At 42.1% G+C, this 16065-nt stretch overlaps 2 protein-coding genes and 1 pseudogene across 4 annotated transcripts; 2 read left to right on the forward strand and 1 right to left on the reverse strand.

The window, feature by feature from the left end:
- Positions 1–1988: 1988 nt before the first annotated feature.
- On the forward strand, positions 1989–5871 carry LOC311141567 (ubiquitin recognition factor in ER-associated degradation protein 1-like). Of its 2 annotated transcripts, XR_014614232.1 has the most exons (13): positions 1989–2155; positions 2548–2680; positions 2903–2935; positions 3037–3158; positions 3377–3507; positions 3620–3692; positions 3846–3914; positions 4028–4096; positions 4358–4408; positions 4554–4642; positions 4876–4960; positions 5117–5441; positions 5532–5871. XR_014614232.1 is itself a non-coding variant. In XM_084176935.1 (12 exons), the coding sequence occupies exons 1-12, from the start codon at positions 2153–2155 to the stop codon at positions 5186–5188; spliced, it is 930 nt and encodes a 309-aa protein (XP_084033061.1). In that variant the 5' UTR covers positions 1989–2152; the 3' UTR covers positions 5189–5871. The 2 variants fall into 2 exon arrangements, 1 of the variants encoding a protein (XP_084033061.1); XM_084176935.1 differs by having other exon boundaries at positions 5117–5871.
- Positions 5872–6345: 474 nt separating this feature from the next.
- Positions 6346–9505, forward strand: LOC311141574 (synaptic plasticity regulator PANTS-like). Its single transcript, XM_084176943.1, has 3 exons — positions 6346–6435; positions 8112–8279; positions 8500–9505. Exons 1-3 carry the CDS (start codon positions 6409–6411, stop codon positions 8635–8637), a joined length of 333 nt encoding a protein of 110 aa, XP_084033069.1. The 5' UTR covers positions 6346–6408; the 3' UTR covers positions 8638–9505.
- A 379-nt stretch (positions 9506–9884) lies between these two features.
- On the reverse strand, positions 9885–15947 carry LOC311141573 (large ribosomal subunit protein mL40-like; annotated as a pseudogene). Its single transcript, XR_014615522.1, has 4 exons — positions 15790–15947; positions 15229–15345; positions 10283–10364; positions 9885–10102 (listed from the first exon to the last, which is right to left on the reverse strand). The product of XR_014615522.1 is annotated as a large ribosomal subunit protein mL40-like (transcript).
- Positions 15948–16065: the final 118 nt, after the last annotated feature.

Raw genomic sequence — 16065 nt, forward strand, 5'->3', positions numbered from 1 at the left:
GCTCCTACCCATCTCTCCCTTGAACCTGTTTCTCCCTGGACCTGGACCACCCTCACTGCCTCAGCATGACACCCTTCTCTCCTGGACCACCCTCACTGCCTCAGCATATGACACCCTTCTCTCCGCTCTCACTTGTTGCACCTCCACTGCCTTCTTCATAGCCTCACACCCACTATATGCCACACTATGAGCACCCCCACAGTTGCAGCACTTTGGATGTACACCATCTCCACACTTCCCATACTCATTCTCTCCTCTTTTTCTCTTTACAGACTGTTGCCACATGCCCAAACCTCTGGCATTTATAACATCTTAAAGGCTTCGGTACATAAGCCCTCACATAATAACTCATATATCCTATTGTTATCTTATTTGGCAGTACCCGGTCCTTAAAATGCAACAGAATAGACCTGCTATCTACCCTATCTCCACCCCTTGTTGCTTGCAATCTGTGTACATTCACTAGAACGCCTCCTCTCAAATTTTCCCTTACCTCTTATGGGGGATTTATTATTCTCCTAATTGATGGGATGACTAACTTAGAAAGAATGCATTCTGGACTGTGCTGATGTAGGTTGTGTCACCAGGCAAGCTGTGATTGATGTGAAGAGCTGTTTTAGGGGGTAAAATGAGATAAGGATTTGTGTCTCCAAATACTAGACTATACTGCCCCTTTGTGATCTGTGAACCATCCTTGGACGTAGGAATGGTGTCTAAGGGAGCTGGCTCTTCTCACTATGACAGGTTGTTATGATAAACGTATGCCTGGAAACAGGGATGCGCTAAGAGGCGGGGGACTAGCCTGTGCGTCAACGGATTGGCTGAGTAAGTCTAAACCACGCTCAAGCGTCTACTCTGATTGGCCAACAGAGAGGTGGGAAACTCTCTCTCTGTAAGAGTATTTGAAGAACAATCTGAAACAATGGATTTAGTTCTCCGAGTTCCCTGCGAGGCATATCGGGGAGCCCGTATATACGAAACATCATATTTACCATTGAAGGTTTTTGCATTGATTAAAATAACTAGTATATCTTAGAAGTTGTGTTGACCTCTTTTGTTCCTAATGCCAGATTTGAATTGACGCAACTTTGACACTCTTTAGTGCTAACACTCACAGGCACTCCTGTTAATCACCCATTTACTCCACTGCTTCCCTGGTTGATCAGTCCAGCTGCTCGACTCCACCTTACACTTCCTTATTTTCTTCACTCCGATAGCTTTTTCCCTCTGCGCCATGTCCTTACAGCACACCAACAATCTCCCATCTCTTAACACTTTAGCATTAACAACTTCCCCAATCAACTATTTTATCACAGCCGTCAACCTTATCGGACTCATCACCCCAACTCCCCCTTCCTCCCTAAACTTCATAATCACTTTATGCTCCTCCTCACCTCCATGTTCCTCTCGTGTCTTATCTTGCCCTTCCTCTGCACTTTCTACCTCCGAACTTCCGCTAGCGATGGAAGCTAGGTTGCTCTCCTCAAACTTCCTTTTCTGCCACCTCTACCTCCGTAGACCTCTCGCTCCCCTTCATTTCCCTGCTCCCCTTCATTTCCCTGCTCCCCTTCATTTCCCTACTCCCCTTCTCTCCCGCTTTCTTTTTCTTTTTCTTACTCCCTCCTTTATTTGTACCACTATGTTCCATACTTGCTTCACGTTCCTCTCCATCACTATCTCCTACCATCTCTGACCCATTCACAGCACGGCCGTGCCGAACCTCCGCCACACAGAGTAAAGTTTGTTTATTTTTCAACGATTTCAAAAATCCCTCTCCTGGCGGCTGGCTAGCTATCCTACTTTCCGGCGTTCTCCGAAGTTTAAACAACCAATAAAACTCCACTTTGTAGAGTTTGTGTAAACCTGAACAAATAGAAATTGCATGCAGGTAGGTAGGCATCTATCCATCCAGCTCTTTGAGCCAATCACTTAGGAAATAATCTTGCTTTTGGGATTCTGATTGGCGATTTTGATATTCGTCACTTCCTGCTGTCATCGTGGCTAAGCGGAAGACAACATTGGAGTTTCAGCCAGCAGCCTGTTTGTCGGAAAGAATAAGCTATTTAATAGAAGAAGTAGAAAAAACAAGCTAATTATTATAGCTTTATTCTATACATTTTGATATATAACGCTTGGAGTGCTACTTTTAATCATGGTAAGTACTCAATAACACTGGTTTTGACTGTTGCTTATGTCAAAAAGTAGTTACTCTAACCACATCGCATTCGAAATTCACTAGCTAGCTAGCTAGCAATTTAACTCAAAGGAAAGATGCACTGTCACTGTGCGATTAAAGACAAAATGAATATCTACCTTGCTCAGCTACTTTACTTGTGAATCGTACCGCTTTAAAAAGATATAGGGTGTCACTTGTCAGCTAGTTTTACAGTAGGCTAGCTAGTAACTATGAAGATGTTTGAAATGAAAGGTTGGTTTTTAAATAAGTCAGGGTAAGTTAGGTACAGTAACCAGCTGGCTAACTGTATCAAAATATATTATTTTGACCTAACCTCACTGCCTTTTTGTTTTTCTAAATATCTGTCACAGTTTTCCTTCAACATGTTTGACCACCCGATCCCACGGGCTTTCCAAAACCGCTTCTCCACTCAATACCGCTGCTACTCTGTGTCCATGCTGGCGGGTCCCAACGACCGGTCAGATGTGGAGAAAGGAGGAAAAAGTAAGTAATCTATGTGATGGCTGTTCTATAAATTGTAGACATTCGAATACATCATAACTATACCAGGAATGTATGGAGTTTAATAGCTATGATTTGCCCCAGTTCCCCATACAAAAGTGAGTGTAGAGATTGCAGTTACCCTCATACTGTCAATGTATTATTTATTATCCTGCTCTAAGTGTTCTTCAGTGCTCATATCGCTGTAATATTTTCTCATTATAGTTATAATGCCGCCATCTGCACTTGACCAACTAAGTAAGTATACTCTTCCTACTTTATCCAGATTTAAACTCTGATCTACAAATGCCATTTACCCAACAGATTGTATTTTTACCCTTCACTCTTTTCCCCCAAAGGCAGACTTAACATCACCTACCCCATGTTGTTCAAACTGACGAACAAGAACTCAGACAGAATGACACACTGTGGTGTCCTGGAGTTTGTAGCAGATGAGGGTATTTGTTACCTGCCACACTGGGTGAGGTTTTAATAAACATTCTCATAGCCCCTGGCATAAATCTGATGCCATATTTCAGTTTTCTATCAAAGGATGCTTTAAATTGGGGACATACAGTGTATGTTTATAAGTCACACACATTAAAATATTTGCTCACCTATAGCCAGCTCCCTGTGGTCATGACCCTTTGTGTGTAGTGTGTCTTTAGTGACATGGCTGTCTGTGTGTTTTCCCTGTAGATGATGCAGAATCTCCTGCTGGAGGAAGGAGGCCTGGTTCAGGTGGAGAGCGTTAATCTCATGGTGGCCACATACTCCAAGTTCCAGCCTCAGAGCCCAGACTTCCTGGATATCACTAACCCCAAAGCAGTGTATGTACAGTAATAGACATTTAATTACTTACCTCTGCACATTCAAGTGCCATTGAAAATAGACACAAACTACTCTGAAATTATTCTCACATTCTGCTTCTCTGTCTCATAGGTTGGAAAATGCCTTGAGAAACTTTGCCTGCTTAACCACAGGAGATGTTATCGCAATTAACTACAATGAAAAGGTAACTGTTTAAAGTTATTGGTATGATATGATGACTGGGTTACAAAGCAAAACTGTAATGGAATTTGACTTTCCAGCAGAATGTTGTGGGATGCAGTTGTGCTTGAACTGTTATCTTTCTAACATCTGTTTTTCCTCTCTATACCTATTTCAGATCTATGAACTGCGAGTGATGGAGACTAAGCCAGACAAGGCAGTATCTATCATTGAATGTGATATGAATGTAAGATCCTCTGTACTATCTATCATAGCATAAATGGAGACACAACACTATAGCTTAGATTATGGTACCTAATAGCTCTACCTCACTCAGCCATACCTGTTGTTGTCTCTCAGGTGGACTTTGATGCTCCACTGGGTTACAAAGAACCAGAGAGATGTTACAAAGCACCAGAGGAGCCCAAAGTAAGAACCACACATGTTGAATATTTTACATTTACATTTTACATTTACATTTTAGTCATTTAGCAGACGCTCTTATCCAGAGCGACTTACGTTAGTGAGTGCATACATTTTCATACTGGCCCCCCGTGGGAATCGAACCCACAACCCTGGCGTTGCAAGCGCCATGCTCTACCAACTGAGCTACACAGGGCCTATATTTCTAATCTGGTCTCAGTGTTTATACTGTATGTTTTGATTAACTCTAATCACTCCTCACAACAGGAGGAGGAAGGAGACCCCAGCACTTGGACTGACATGGACATGAGATTCAGAGTGAGTTTTCTTATTTTTTTCTTACTTACTGCAGTTTGTACACATACTGTATGGTTCATGTTCACTTTCATTTATGTGTATCTCATGCACATTCATTTTCAACTTAACCCATTAATGAATCTATGAATACTTCTTCTCTCTATAGGCCTTCACTGGTTCAGGCAATCGTCTGGATGGCAAAAAGAAAGGCATTGAGCCTAGCCCCGTCCCCATCGATCCCAGTGACATTAAAAGGTTGGGAGCTATGACCAGTCTAAAAACAACCCCTAGCCCTTTCCCCATATCCTGTGACTTTTGTATTTGCAGATCAGAGCTGCATATCTCCCTGGATGCACATGTGACTAGGGTTGCAAAATTCCGTAACTTTCAAAGGGAATTTATAAAAAGTTCCTGGAATTTTGCACCCTTACATGTGACATGACATCAGCTCTGATCTTAACCTTTAACCCCTCCCTGTCCCCATACAGAGGGATTCCTAACTACGAGTACAAGGTTGGCAGGATCACCTTTATCAGAAACTCCAGGCCTCAGCCCAGGAAAACAACAGAGGATGTAAGTAAGATGGTCAAAGAAGGAAAATGTAATAAACTGCTCAATCCCTTTCCTACAAATACTGAATGACACACATAAAGGCCATATTTAGATAGTTCAAATTGGATGTGCCAAATTGTTATGCATTAAGCAGAAGCTGGTCTTATTTATTTTCAGGAGGATTCAGAATTCATCGCCTTCTCTGGTGAGGGACAGTCACTACGCAAGAAAGGTGGTAGAAAGCCTTGAGGCACTACAGTATTCAACTGCAGAGACTGACTGACTTACTGTACTCTACATACCCACACACCCAACATAAGAAACCAATAAAAGCAGGTAATGAAAAGAGCTGGGTTCATTTTTCTGTCCCTTAGCAGGAATCAGCAAGGTTTTACTTTCCTTTGATCATAATGTAATGGTCTTGTCCATGGTCAGCATGTTAAAAGCACTTATGAAAAAACTGAATGGTAGTTAGTCAGTGGAGGCTGCTGAGGGGAGAACAGCTCATAATAATGGCTGGAACGGAGCAAATGGAATGGCATCAAACCATGCGTTTGATGTATTTGATACCATTCAACTTGTTCCGTTCCAGCAATTACCGTCCTCCCCAATTTAGATGCCACCAACCTCCTGTGGTTAGAGTACAGGGTTGCTGGTTTGAGCCCAGCTAAAGCTAGCTAACCTTTCCTTTCGCTACAATATGATAAATATAAACATTTTTCTACCTTGTTTCCTCATAATGGGATAACCCTTGTTAATGTTGATGATGGATTGGGTTAGATTTTTCTTTGAATATGTATCCAATTAATTTGGAAACGCTGACATTGGAACCTGTTTTACTCTAACTTTGAGAGTGATGAGTGGTGGATAAGTGCCATTTCCTTTGTTTATTTATCAACTCTGAAATAAAGTACAGCGTTTTGAATAATGTGCACTCTGTATAAATCTCTGTTTATTTTTGCCTTTAAATAATTTGTGTGTGGAAAGATTCTAACATATTGGCTTATAGAGCTTAAAGTTAATGTGTTTCAGTAGGTATTGAAAAACCTACATATTGTAATTCATAAGTGTGTCAATAATAAAGCACAGTAAAGGGATAGAAGAACTTAAACAATAATGTGAATAATTGTAATTGTATAATTCTGCAAATCTCCGTTGTTCTCGAGTTCATTCATTACCGGAAGTGGGTGGATGGGACTCCTGCCTTTTCAGTTGTTCCACTAGTTACCACAGCCACAAAGTCATCGTAAAAAATCATAAAAACAAAAATGCGCTTTTTGGTATTAATTTAGAGGTATGCATAAGGTTAGCACTGTGGTTAAGCTTAGGTTTAAAATAACATTTTAAGAAGAAGAATTATAGAAATAGTCGGGGTTTATGACTTTGTGGCTATGGTAACTAGTGACGACCTTTTCACCGTGCTTGATTGGCTGTTTACGTCCCCTTGTCAAAAGGCAAAAACGGAGGTGATGGCAGATTCTGGAGCAATGTGGAGGGTAATGTACCACATTCATGTATTGTTTATGAAAACGTAAGGTCATCGTATTTCACTAAAGGGCCTAGTCACCAATGTAACTCATTTGTAGCTAACTAGCGTTACACGACTCGGTATGTGCTCTGCTGTACGAGGCTAATGTAAATGTTAGCTAGCAAGCTAAAACCACATTGAAAGGGACAGCATGAACTTGAGCAAAGGTTTTCTTCTCTCGCCAGATCCTCTGATTTGAGAGAATGTCGATTTTAGAACCAATTAGCCGTAGATTAGTTAGTATCTAGCAAATTGGCACTTTGATAGGTGTTGTTTAGTGGACGGTCAAGGCCTCACGATTGTGTGCACTTCTTCAACTCGGATTATGCTGGAACTGAACGCCAGCTAGTCTTTCAGTTATCAAATAGCAACACAGCCCTAACACAATGAAATGCTGCTCTCACATTCAGGAAATGTAGAACAATGCTCGAGGAATCGATTCCTACTGTACATTTATCATCCTATGTATACTGAACAAAAATATAAAAATGCAACAATTTCAAAGATTTTACTGAGTTACAGTTCATATAAGGAAATCAGTCAATTGAAATAAATAAATTAGGGCCGAATCTATGGATTTTACATGACTGGGAATACAGATACTTATTATTATTTTTTAAGGTAGGGGCGTGGAACAGAACCAGTCAGTATCTGGTGTGACCACCATTTGCCTCATGCAGTGTGACACATCTCCTTCGCATAGAGTTTCAGGCTGTTGAATGTTGTCCCACTCCTCTTCAATGGCTGTGCGAAATTGCTGGATCTTGGCGGAAACTGGAACACGCGGGCGATCTAGAGTATCCCAAACATGTTCTATGGGTGACGTGTCAGGTGAGTATGCAGGCCATGGAAGAACTGGGACACTTTCAGCTTCCAGGAATTGTGTAGAGATCCTTGCGACATGGGGCTGTGCATAATGCTGAAACATGAGGTGATGGCGGCGGATGAATGGCAGACAATGGGCCTCAGGATCTTGTCACGGTATCTCTGTGCATTGAAATTGCCATCGATAAAATGCAATTGTGTTTGTTGTCCATAGCTTATGCCTGCCCATACCATAACCCCACCGCCACCATGGGGCACTGTTCACAATGTTGACATCAGCAAACCGCTCGCCCAAACGACGCCATACACGTGGTTGTGAGGCTGGTTGGACATACTGCCAAATTCTCTAAAATGACATTATAGGCAGCTTATGGTAGAGAAATGAACATTAAATTATCTGGCAACCGCTCCGGTGGACATTCCTGCAGTCAGCATGTCAATTGTACTGTCCCTCAACTTGAGAGATCTGACAGAGCTGCACATTTTAAAGTGGCCTTTTATTGTCCCCAGCACAAGGTGCACCTGTGTAATGATCATGGTGTTTAATCAGCTTCTTGAAATGCTACACCTGTAGGTGGATGGATTATCTTGGCAAAGGAAAAATGCTCACTAACAGGGATGTAAACAAATTTGAGAGAAATAAGCTTTTTGTGCATATGGAACATTTCTGGGATCTTTTATTTCAGCTCATAAAACATGGGACCAACACTTTACATGTTGTGTTTATATTTTTGTTCAGTGTAAATATGGCGGAAGTATTAAACTGGATCACGTCATATGCTTCCATGTCTATTTACCTGTAATATGTGACCGCCATAGCCGCCCCGGACCTGTGATGACTACTGGAGTGAATTCAGACACTGCAAAAGCCTGTGGAACCGTTTCCATAACTACTATGCCCATGGCACATCCCCCTCCTGCGGGCAGTGGAAAGAAGACTACTACTCATGTAGAGAGTGGGAGAAGAACCCAGGCCCAGAGACCAAGGTACAGTTTAGCACTCAATCATCACTTCTGCTGCGAGGGGAAATGGCCTAAGCAGCGTTGGAACAGCAATTCTGTATTTACAGGGAAACTGCCATCAAGGTCCAGAAATGTTGGCTACAGTTTGCTTCTGTACAGGGTACATTTGTAATATGACTAAATTGTGAAAGATCAACCAACCAACTCGGTCTGTTGTCTCTCTCTTATCCTGTCCCTACTACAGGATGCTTTACAGCAGAGTGAGAGGAACCGGGAGGCGGAGCAGAGGAAGTTCACCCCTGTGTGGGACCTGAGACGAGATCCGCCCAGAGATTGGCACATGCCCCTGCACCAGGGCAAGCCCCCAGATTCCCAGTCCTAACCATCCCCAGGGTCAACACTACCATGGCCCTAAACATGGGCAAACCAATGTCAATGTGGCATCTGAGATCTGTTTCGCTACATAAACTTAACCAAATCTTCTGGCTTCCCTCTCACTGTAGAGATTGTGGCTAGGGAGCCATGGTCCTGGGGGTTATTCACAGCAATCTATTGACAACATTGCAGCTAGAATTTTAAAGTACAAGCATTTTTTGGAACGAGTCATAATTGTTCATGGCAGAATGTATGTTCTACACAATGTATTCTATCTTGATATTCTTGATCTTAACCAGCTGACTCTTACTGGTTCAGTTGAAACCATGTTTAGAAAGGTGTTTTAGTGCTGGGCTTGGTTGGGGGAAAGCCTGCTCTCTAGTAACAAAACCACTCTGGCATAGATTTTCTTTCCGGAGGTGTCCAATTCACTTCACTGGTATTAGGGCGGTGTTCTCTACTGCTACAAAGTTCTACTCCGATCAAAAACACAGTTATTGATAGTAATAAGGTGCTGTACATTCTTTCCATACATTATACAAATGAAAATGTGTGTGTATATACTTTATATGTGCGTATACTGGGAAATAATATTTTTGGGAACAGCTAAAAGAGATACTGGATTGGGAAAAGGGTAAGCGCACCATACAGTATTCGGTCCCGCACCAGTGTTCTGACTGTTTTTGTCTAGTCATTGTGTGGAAAGAGACTCAAAATAGTGAGAGCTTGTATGTTTCTCTACCTATTGCAATTGAGGCCAGTGTTTCTGTAACACCGTTACACAGGATCTTTGCCTTTATTATTTCACATACCTTATCTACAGTGTTACATACAAATGCATTTCAAATAAAACTAATGTGAATCCTTTATTTCAACCCCTGGTATGTTTTCCTTACAGGCTGTATTTAATCCTATGAGATTTATGAATGTAACAATACAGCACACACACACTACAGAATGTGAATCACTTCATGAGTGTGAATTGTGAATCCATGATAGGGCAGTTGTCAATACAATGAATAGGTCATGGTCCTCTGGTCGGTAAGCGGTTGAATTACCTTACACTTTGAATGAGACATCCATCCACTATTGGTGCCCGGGCTGTTGTTCTGAGCAAGCTTTCATGTCTCATCTTCTTTCATGAACATCCCGTCAAATATTTAGTCTGTCCATTCAAATCATTAAAAACATGGGGATGTAACAACCATGTCAACACGTGTTACACCCACAATGTTAATTAATATCCCTACCCTCTCACTGGGTGTAAACTTTGGTGGTGATGTATTTGCCCTTAGGTGCTTCATACTGGGCCTTGTGTAGTTGGGTCCCTGGTGGTTGAAAGGGACAAGCAGGGGGTCTAGCCTCAGTGATGCCTGGTAGAGCTCCTCTGACTCCAGCCTCAGCTCCTCCAAAGCATCCCTCTGGGCCTCCACAGCCAGGCCTACTGCCTCCATCTCAACCCGGTGCTGGGTCTGCTCATAGCGGGGCAGGGTGGAAAGAAATTAAAATATGGCACAGGAACTGGGTATAACAAAATGTCTACAAAGAAGGTACTGTAAATGTCTGCTCACTGTTTTTTTTCTTTCTAAATAAGGATCTTTAACAGGGCTGTGATAAAGTTATGACCAACATTAGCTTACAAGATCACATACCTGTTTGTCGCAGGACCACTCCTTCAGCAGTAGAGCCCGTCATTCACTCTCCTCACAGGGAAGGTGAGGAACAAGGCGCACCCTAGGGGAAATTAACAAATAGAGTAGGGACCTGTTCAGGTGTACATTAGGACAGAGCAATGCATTTGGATTGCACTAATAGTGTGATTATACTATAAGTATGAGTAACTCAACAGAACAATCGGTTAAGCACAGCGTCACACATATTGACAAAATGTACTCAAATATTAAATTCAATCCATCAGCTGATTTAGTGCTGAAAATGGTGCCAGTCTTTCTATGACTATTGCTAGAGATCACCAGTGGCGACCCGTCATTCAGGGGAGGTGTTTTGCATGTTATTTTGGCATTAATATGTGTCACATATCAGTTTGCAAACAATGTAAAAAAACAACAACAACATTGAGTTAATAAAGCCCCATACAAACATGGTCTCTTTTTTGCTTTCTTGAGTAAGGCAGCTCCAAAATGCAGGTGTTTCAACCTAGCTCAGTGCTTTCTGTGGTGGTGGGGCAGCCAGCAGAAAATACGGAGAGTAGGTGTTAATGTTCACTAGTTGCGCCGTGATTGGCTCAGTATTCTGTCACTCATGGGGACACTACATCACCGCCAAGTCTAAGGGTAGAGATCGAAAATTCAAGCCCCTTGGGTGCTGCCATAGAGTTACATTAGACGTGCCCATCCAAGAAGGCTCAAGGTCATTGGCCACAGATAAAATGACGTCAAATCACGTTATATCTAAAGTAGCTTTGATTGGACTGATCATGTCAACATCATACTTTCAAAATCTTAGCTAGCAGTCATCATCATGAATCAAGTCGACAATCTACTGGCAAATCCTTTTTAATCCTTGTCATATGAAGAGAATTAATGAAGAGAAATTATAGACAAAACGTATCGGTGCTCTTCGGCCATTGGACATAAACATTACACAACCAGTTGGAAATCGCAAATTCAACAATGAGTGGTTTGGAAGGAATCAGTGGCTAACGGCAAGCATTGCAAAGCAATCACTAACCTGCTAGTCAGTGGAGTGGCTGTGTGGTCCCAAATCTGGGATTAAGGGTTTATTTTCCAAGTTTAAAATGATAAACATTCAACATTGGCCATGCTGTCAATGAAGCATGATTTGTGCCGTGCACAAAACAACTGTTAACTCGGAACTGCGAAAACTTGACTTCAGTGAGTTCAGTCAACTGGGAACTCTGGGAAAAAACGAGCTCCAACTGGGAAAATACGTTTTGAACAGTCATACAACTCAGAATTGTAAATCCAAAACTCGGGCCTCTTTCTAGAGCTACGGCCTAAGGATCATTGACGTAATCATGATTCGATCTTGTTTTTTTCCAAGTTCCCAGTTGTCTTGAAAGCACCATACATCCAGAGAATGCCAGACTTTGATGAGAAAATTTGCCCACGAAGGACTGCAGCGCCACCTTCCTGTTCAAGTGAGCACAGCACAACAAGGTGAGTCCAAAAATGTATTGTATGCTGCTGCATAAATTATGTAATATGCCAGGGAGATATGTATACTGTAACTAAGAAAGTAATCATATGTGTATGTTGTGTAGTAAGCTGTTAGTAGCCCATGTGCCTCACCCTAATAATTTGGTCAATTTTCTCCTCTTAATTTTGCCTACTGTTCTGACTTGGTGGTGCACATGTAGCCTATAACCTGTTTTAGAGAAATGGAACCATCCAATATTGTAAGACCTTTCATGTCTGCTTATATGCCCCCTTTATTTATCCTATGGTTCTGACTTGGTGTACAGGGAGAACAACTGTAAGAACGGCCCATGTTCTGAATTCTGGTGCTGTGCATTTCAAAAGTGCTAAACAAAGTTATTTGACTACGTCCGTCCTAGCTCGCTCATTAATGTCTTAATCGAAATTACGGATTGCCTCTTATCAGCTTGTCGTCCCCTTATGACATAGTTAAGGATACTCCAATGTCGGACCACTGTCCGTGTCCGGACCCAGCAAAGGATCAATACGGACCGAACAGCACCAAACGATATCGAAGTCAGTAAATTAATTTCAGACAGCTTTCAAACATGACCGACCCGGCGCCGTTTCCCAAGTGCAGCGCAGCCTCTCTCTGTCTCTGGCAGGGGTGAAGAAACACCAGCTGGGGCCGCGTCCTATCCAATCGCGTGCATTTATGCACATTTGTCCCAAGAAGAGAGCCGCGTCTCATCCAACCGCATAAATATATGCAAATATCTTCGACAGTGAAAGACAGTGTTGGGACTGGGAGCAAGTAGACACACACGGAAATACGTCCATCGATAGACGTCGTGAATGTGAGGATGTCTTGTTCAAAGAAAATAAAACTTGATAGCGAAAATCGCATTTTCAAAGACGAGTGGACAGACAAGTACGCATTAATTCTCCCCGCAACAAGTTCAAAACCAATGTGCTTGATATGCTCAGAGTCCGTAGCGCTCGTGAAAAGTGCCAATGTGAAGCGCCACTATGACACAAAACAGTAATTTCAAGCAAACGAATCCCCAAAACACAGAGGTGAGAACGAGAAAAATAAATCAGCTCAAAGCCCAATATGCGAGGTCCACCAAAGTTATTGTGCATTCCCTGACAGCCCAAGAACGTGCAATGGAGTGCTCACTGAGAATAGCTTGGGTTTTGGGGAAACGCAATAAGCCATTTACTGACGCAAAGCTGGTTAAAGAATGCATGAGTGAAGTTGCTGAGACATTGCTTGATGGTAAACAAAAAGATGAGCTGAAGGAAAATATCAAACAGATCCCAATGTCAGATTCCACAGCAATTTGGATAACTGAAATATTAGCTGAAGATGTGATTTCACAACTTGAGGCCATTCAGAATGCACCATGCATTTCTTTAGCTGTGGACGAATCAACAGATACCACCGATAATGCCCAGCTTATGGTTTATGTGCGATTTTATGACAAAACAAAAAAGGAATTATGTGAGGACCTGTTGGTTTTAACAACTCTTGAAGCACACACACGAGGAGAGGACATTCATGAGGCCATCAAAGGGATGCTGACAAAAAGGGGAATAGATCTGAAGTCGGTGGTCTGCATCACCACAGATGTAGCTCCAGCCAGGATAGGAAGAGGGAGGGGACTGGTTTCACGTTTGAAAGAGGACCACCTTGACCTGACATCTTACCACTGCATCATCCACCAATCTGTCCTGTGTGCCAGTCTGGGAGAAGTGTATGCTGAGGTCATGACAACAATGATGAAACAGATAAACTTTTTGAGAGCATCATCATCCCTACAGCATCATCTGCTAAGAGGCTTTCTGACAGAGGTTAATGCCAGCTATGATGACTTACTACTGCACAACAATGTCAGATGGCTCAGCAAAGGCAGGGTTTTGGAGTGCTTTTGGGCCATTCGGGAGAAGATCAAATCTTTCCTATCAGAGCAAAAGAGTGAAAAGGCAACTTAGTTTACAGAGTTTTTGGAAGATGTGGAGAAAATGCAAACAGCTGCATTTTTGGCAGACATTATATCACATCTTAATGAGCTCAATGTTAAGCTGCAGGGACAGAACAACACAGTGTGTGATTTGATAACAGCAGTCCGGGCTTTCCAGAGGAAATTGCAGATTATTAAGACTGATCTCCAGGGAGAACTTGTCCACTTCCCCAAACTTTTGGAACAAACCCAGGGAGAGAAAGATGTGCCCCACCATGGTGATTTCATACAGAAGCTGATGGATAACTTCAAGGCTCGCTTTGATGACTTTGCTCTTGGAAGACAACTGCTGCTGTTCATACAGAACCCCTTCTTGGTCACAAATGTCAGAGTTTTCAGAGGAAGCAAAACAGACCTTCAGATGGGTAAATGTTGCATCACAAAATAGTAATAGCCTACTTACTACTACAGTACAGCCTGTACAATGCACATTTTCACAATCAAAATAAAGAAGTTGTTTGTAATTCATTAAAATGTATCTGATTGGTCTCATTTAATGTATTTAATAGTAGTCCTGAAAACATTTGATATAAAACCTTGTATCCCAAATCATAATATGGACAATGGTAAGTTTGTTACTATGCTGTACTAGAGCACCGATACATTAAAATATCTATTCTATCAGGACCTTTCCCACTTAGGAAATTTGTGTGACTGGACCTTCTCAAATTGCATTTGAATACCCCTGCCAAAGTTTGTACATCTCAATTGTCATTAGAAACCACATTTGTTTAAGCAAGTCAGCCCGAGTGGCGCAGTGGTCTAAGGCACTGCATCTCAGTGCTTGAGGCGTCACTACAGACCCCCTGGTTCGATTCCAGGCTGTATCACAACCGGCCGTGATTGGGAGTCCCATAGAGCGGCACACAATTGGCCCAGCGTCGTCCGGGTTTGGCCGGTGTAGGCCGTCATTGTAAATAAGAATTTGTTCTTAACTGACTTGCCTAGTTAAATAAAGGTACAATTAATATATATATATATATATATATATATATATATATATATATCAGCTATGTTTTTAAAGGCAGTAAATGAGGCTGAATTAACTGTTTCACTGTCAGACAAGGCTCCGCTGATAGCCAAGTGTAGCAGTGGTAAGATGTTGGGACAGCTTTATGTAGGCCCTAACAGTTTGTGGGCACTGTTTGTCACAGTTATAGTGCAATTAATGTATTGTTTAGTGGTGTGTAGCGGCTTTGCTGGCATGCATCTCACATTTTTGTTTTGTTTGCCCCAGTAAGATTGACATGCTAAAATCGCCACTGGAGATCACTATGGTAAGCAGGGTTCAAACTAAGCCACTATTGGGGGTGAAGCAACAGTGAATATTCAACATTTATGGATGTGCCCAATAGTAGGGGGTGCCCACCATAGTATATCTGATGATGGTGCCCTGATTTTGTATGGGACTGTCAGCCACTCCATTAATTCAAGCACTAAAGGTGTGAGCCAGACCTGGCCTCATCCATGCATTTGGCAGAGGTTATGAAGTCTTCTATGGGAATGAGCTCAGTCTCTCTCACCATCTGCGCTCTACGAGGGTCCACTTTCTTCTTCTTCTTGGGCTCCGCCCTGTAAGAGCACACATAGGCAGAATGAGTGAGAGTTGAGCCTGTAATGCATTTATAACAAATGGTGCCTATAGCAAACAGCAAAGAGAGTAGACGACAGAAACTGAAGTGCACCAGAGAACAAACCCTTTGTAGACAACAAGGACCTTGTCTGACATGACCATTCACTCCCATCAAAGAGCTGTTCAGAATAGTAACTCAGAGGAAGGGGAGTACTAGTTAGCTAAATCTAGCCACTGTAACAGCACTGCAGTGAATACATAACTTAGCTAGCTAACTAACTGGCTCAGGTTTTAGCATACAATTGGACGACAAAATCATGCATCAACCACCATGAGAGAATGAAATACAAAATGTAGCTAAATGTTCAACTGCTGTAGCAACGTTAGCTTGCCTATGCTAACCAACATTGATAGCTATGCACACACTGCATGTTACAACTCACCTTGGCACTGCAGTCTGTCGGGACAATACCCTACACAGGGTACGCGATACAGCCAGAGACATGATTGCTATATTATTTGATTCGTGTTGTTTAATCACGTCAAATAAAAGTTATCATTGCTGTCCCATTAACAGTCGCAGGACAGAAGTCCTGCTTGAAAATTGAGAGAATGACGTACATTCAGCTCGAGTTTCACATTGTCACTTTCGATCCCATTGTTTTAACATTGATCTGGTTACGTCAGAGATATACAATTGGTAACATTATACACAGTTT

Source organism: Coregonus lavaretus, assembly GCF_964263955.1.
Source record: "Coregonus lavaretus genome assembly, chromosome: 14".
NCBI classification, from domain to species: domain Eukaryota; kingdom Metazoa; phylum Chordata; class Actinopteri; order Salmoniformes; family Salmonidae; genus Coregonus; species Coregonus lavaretus.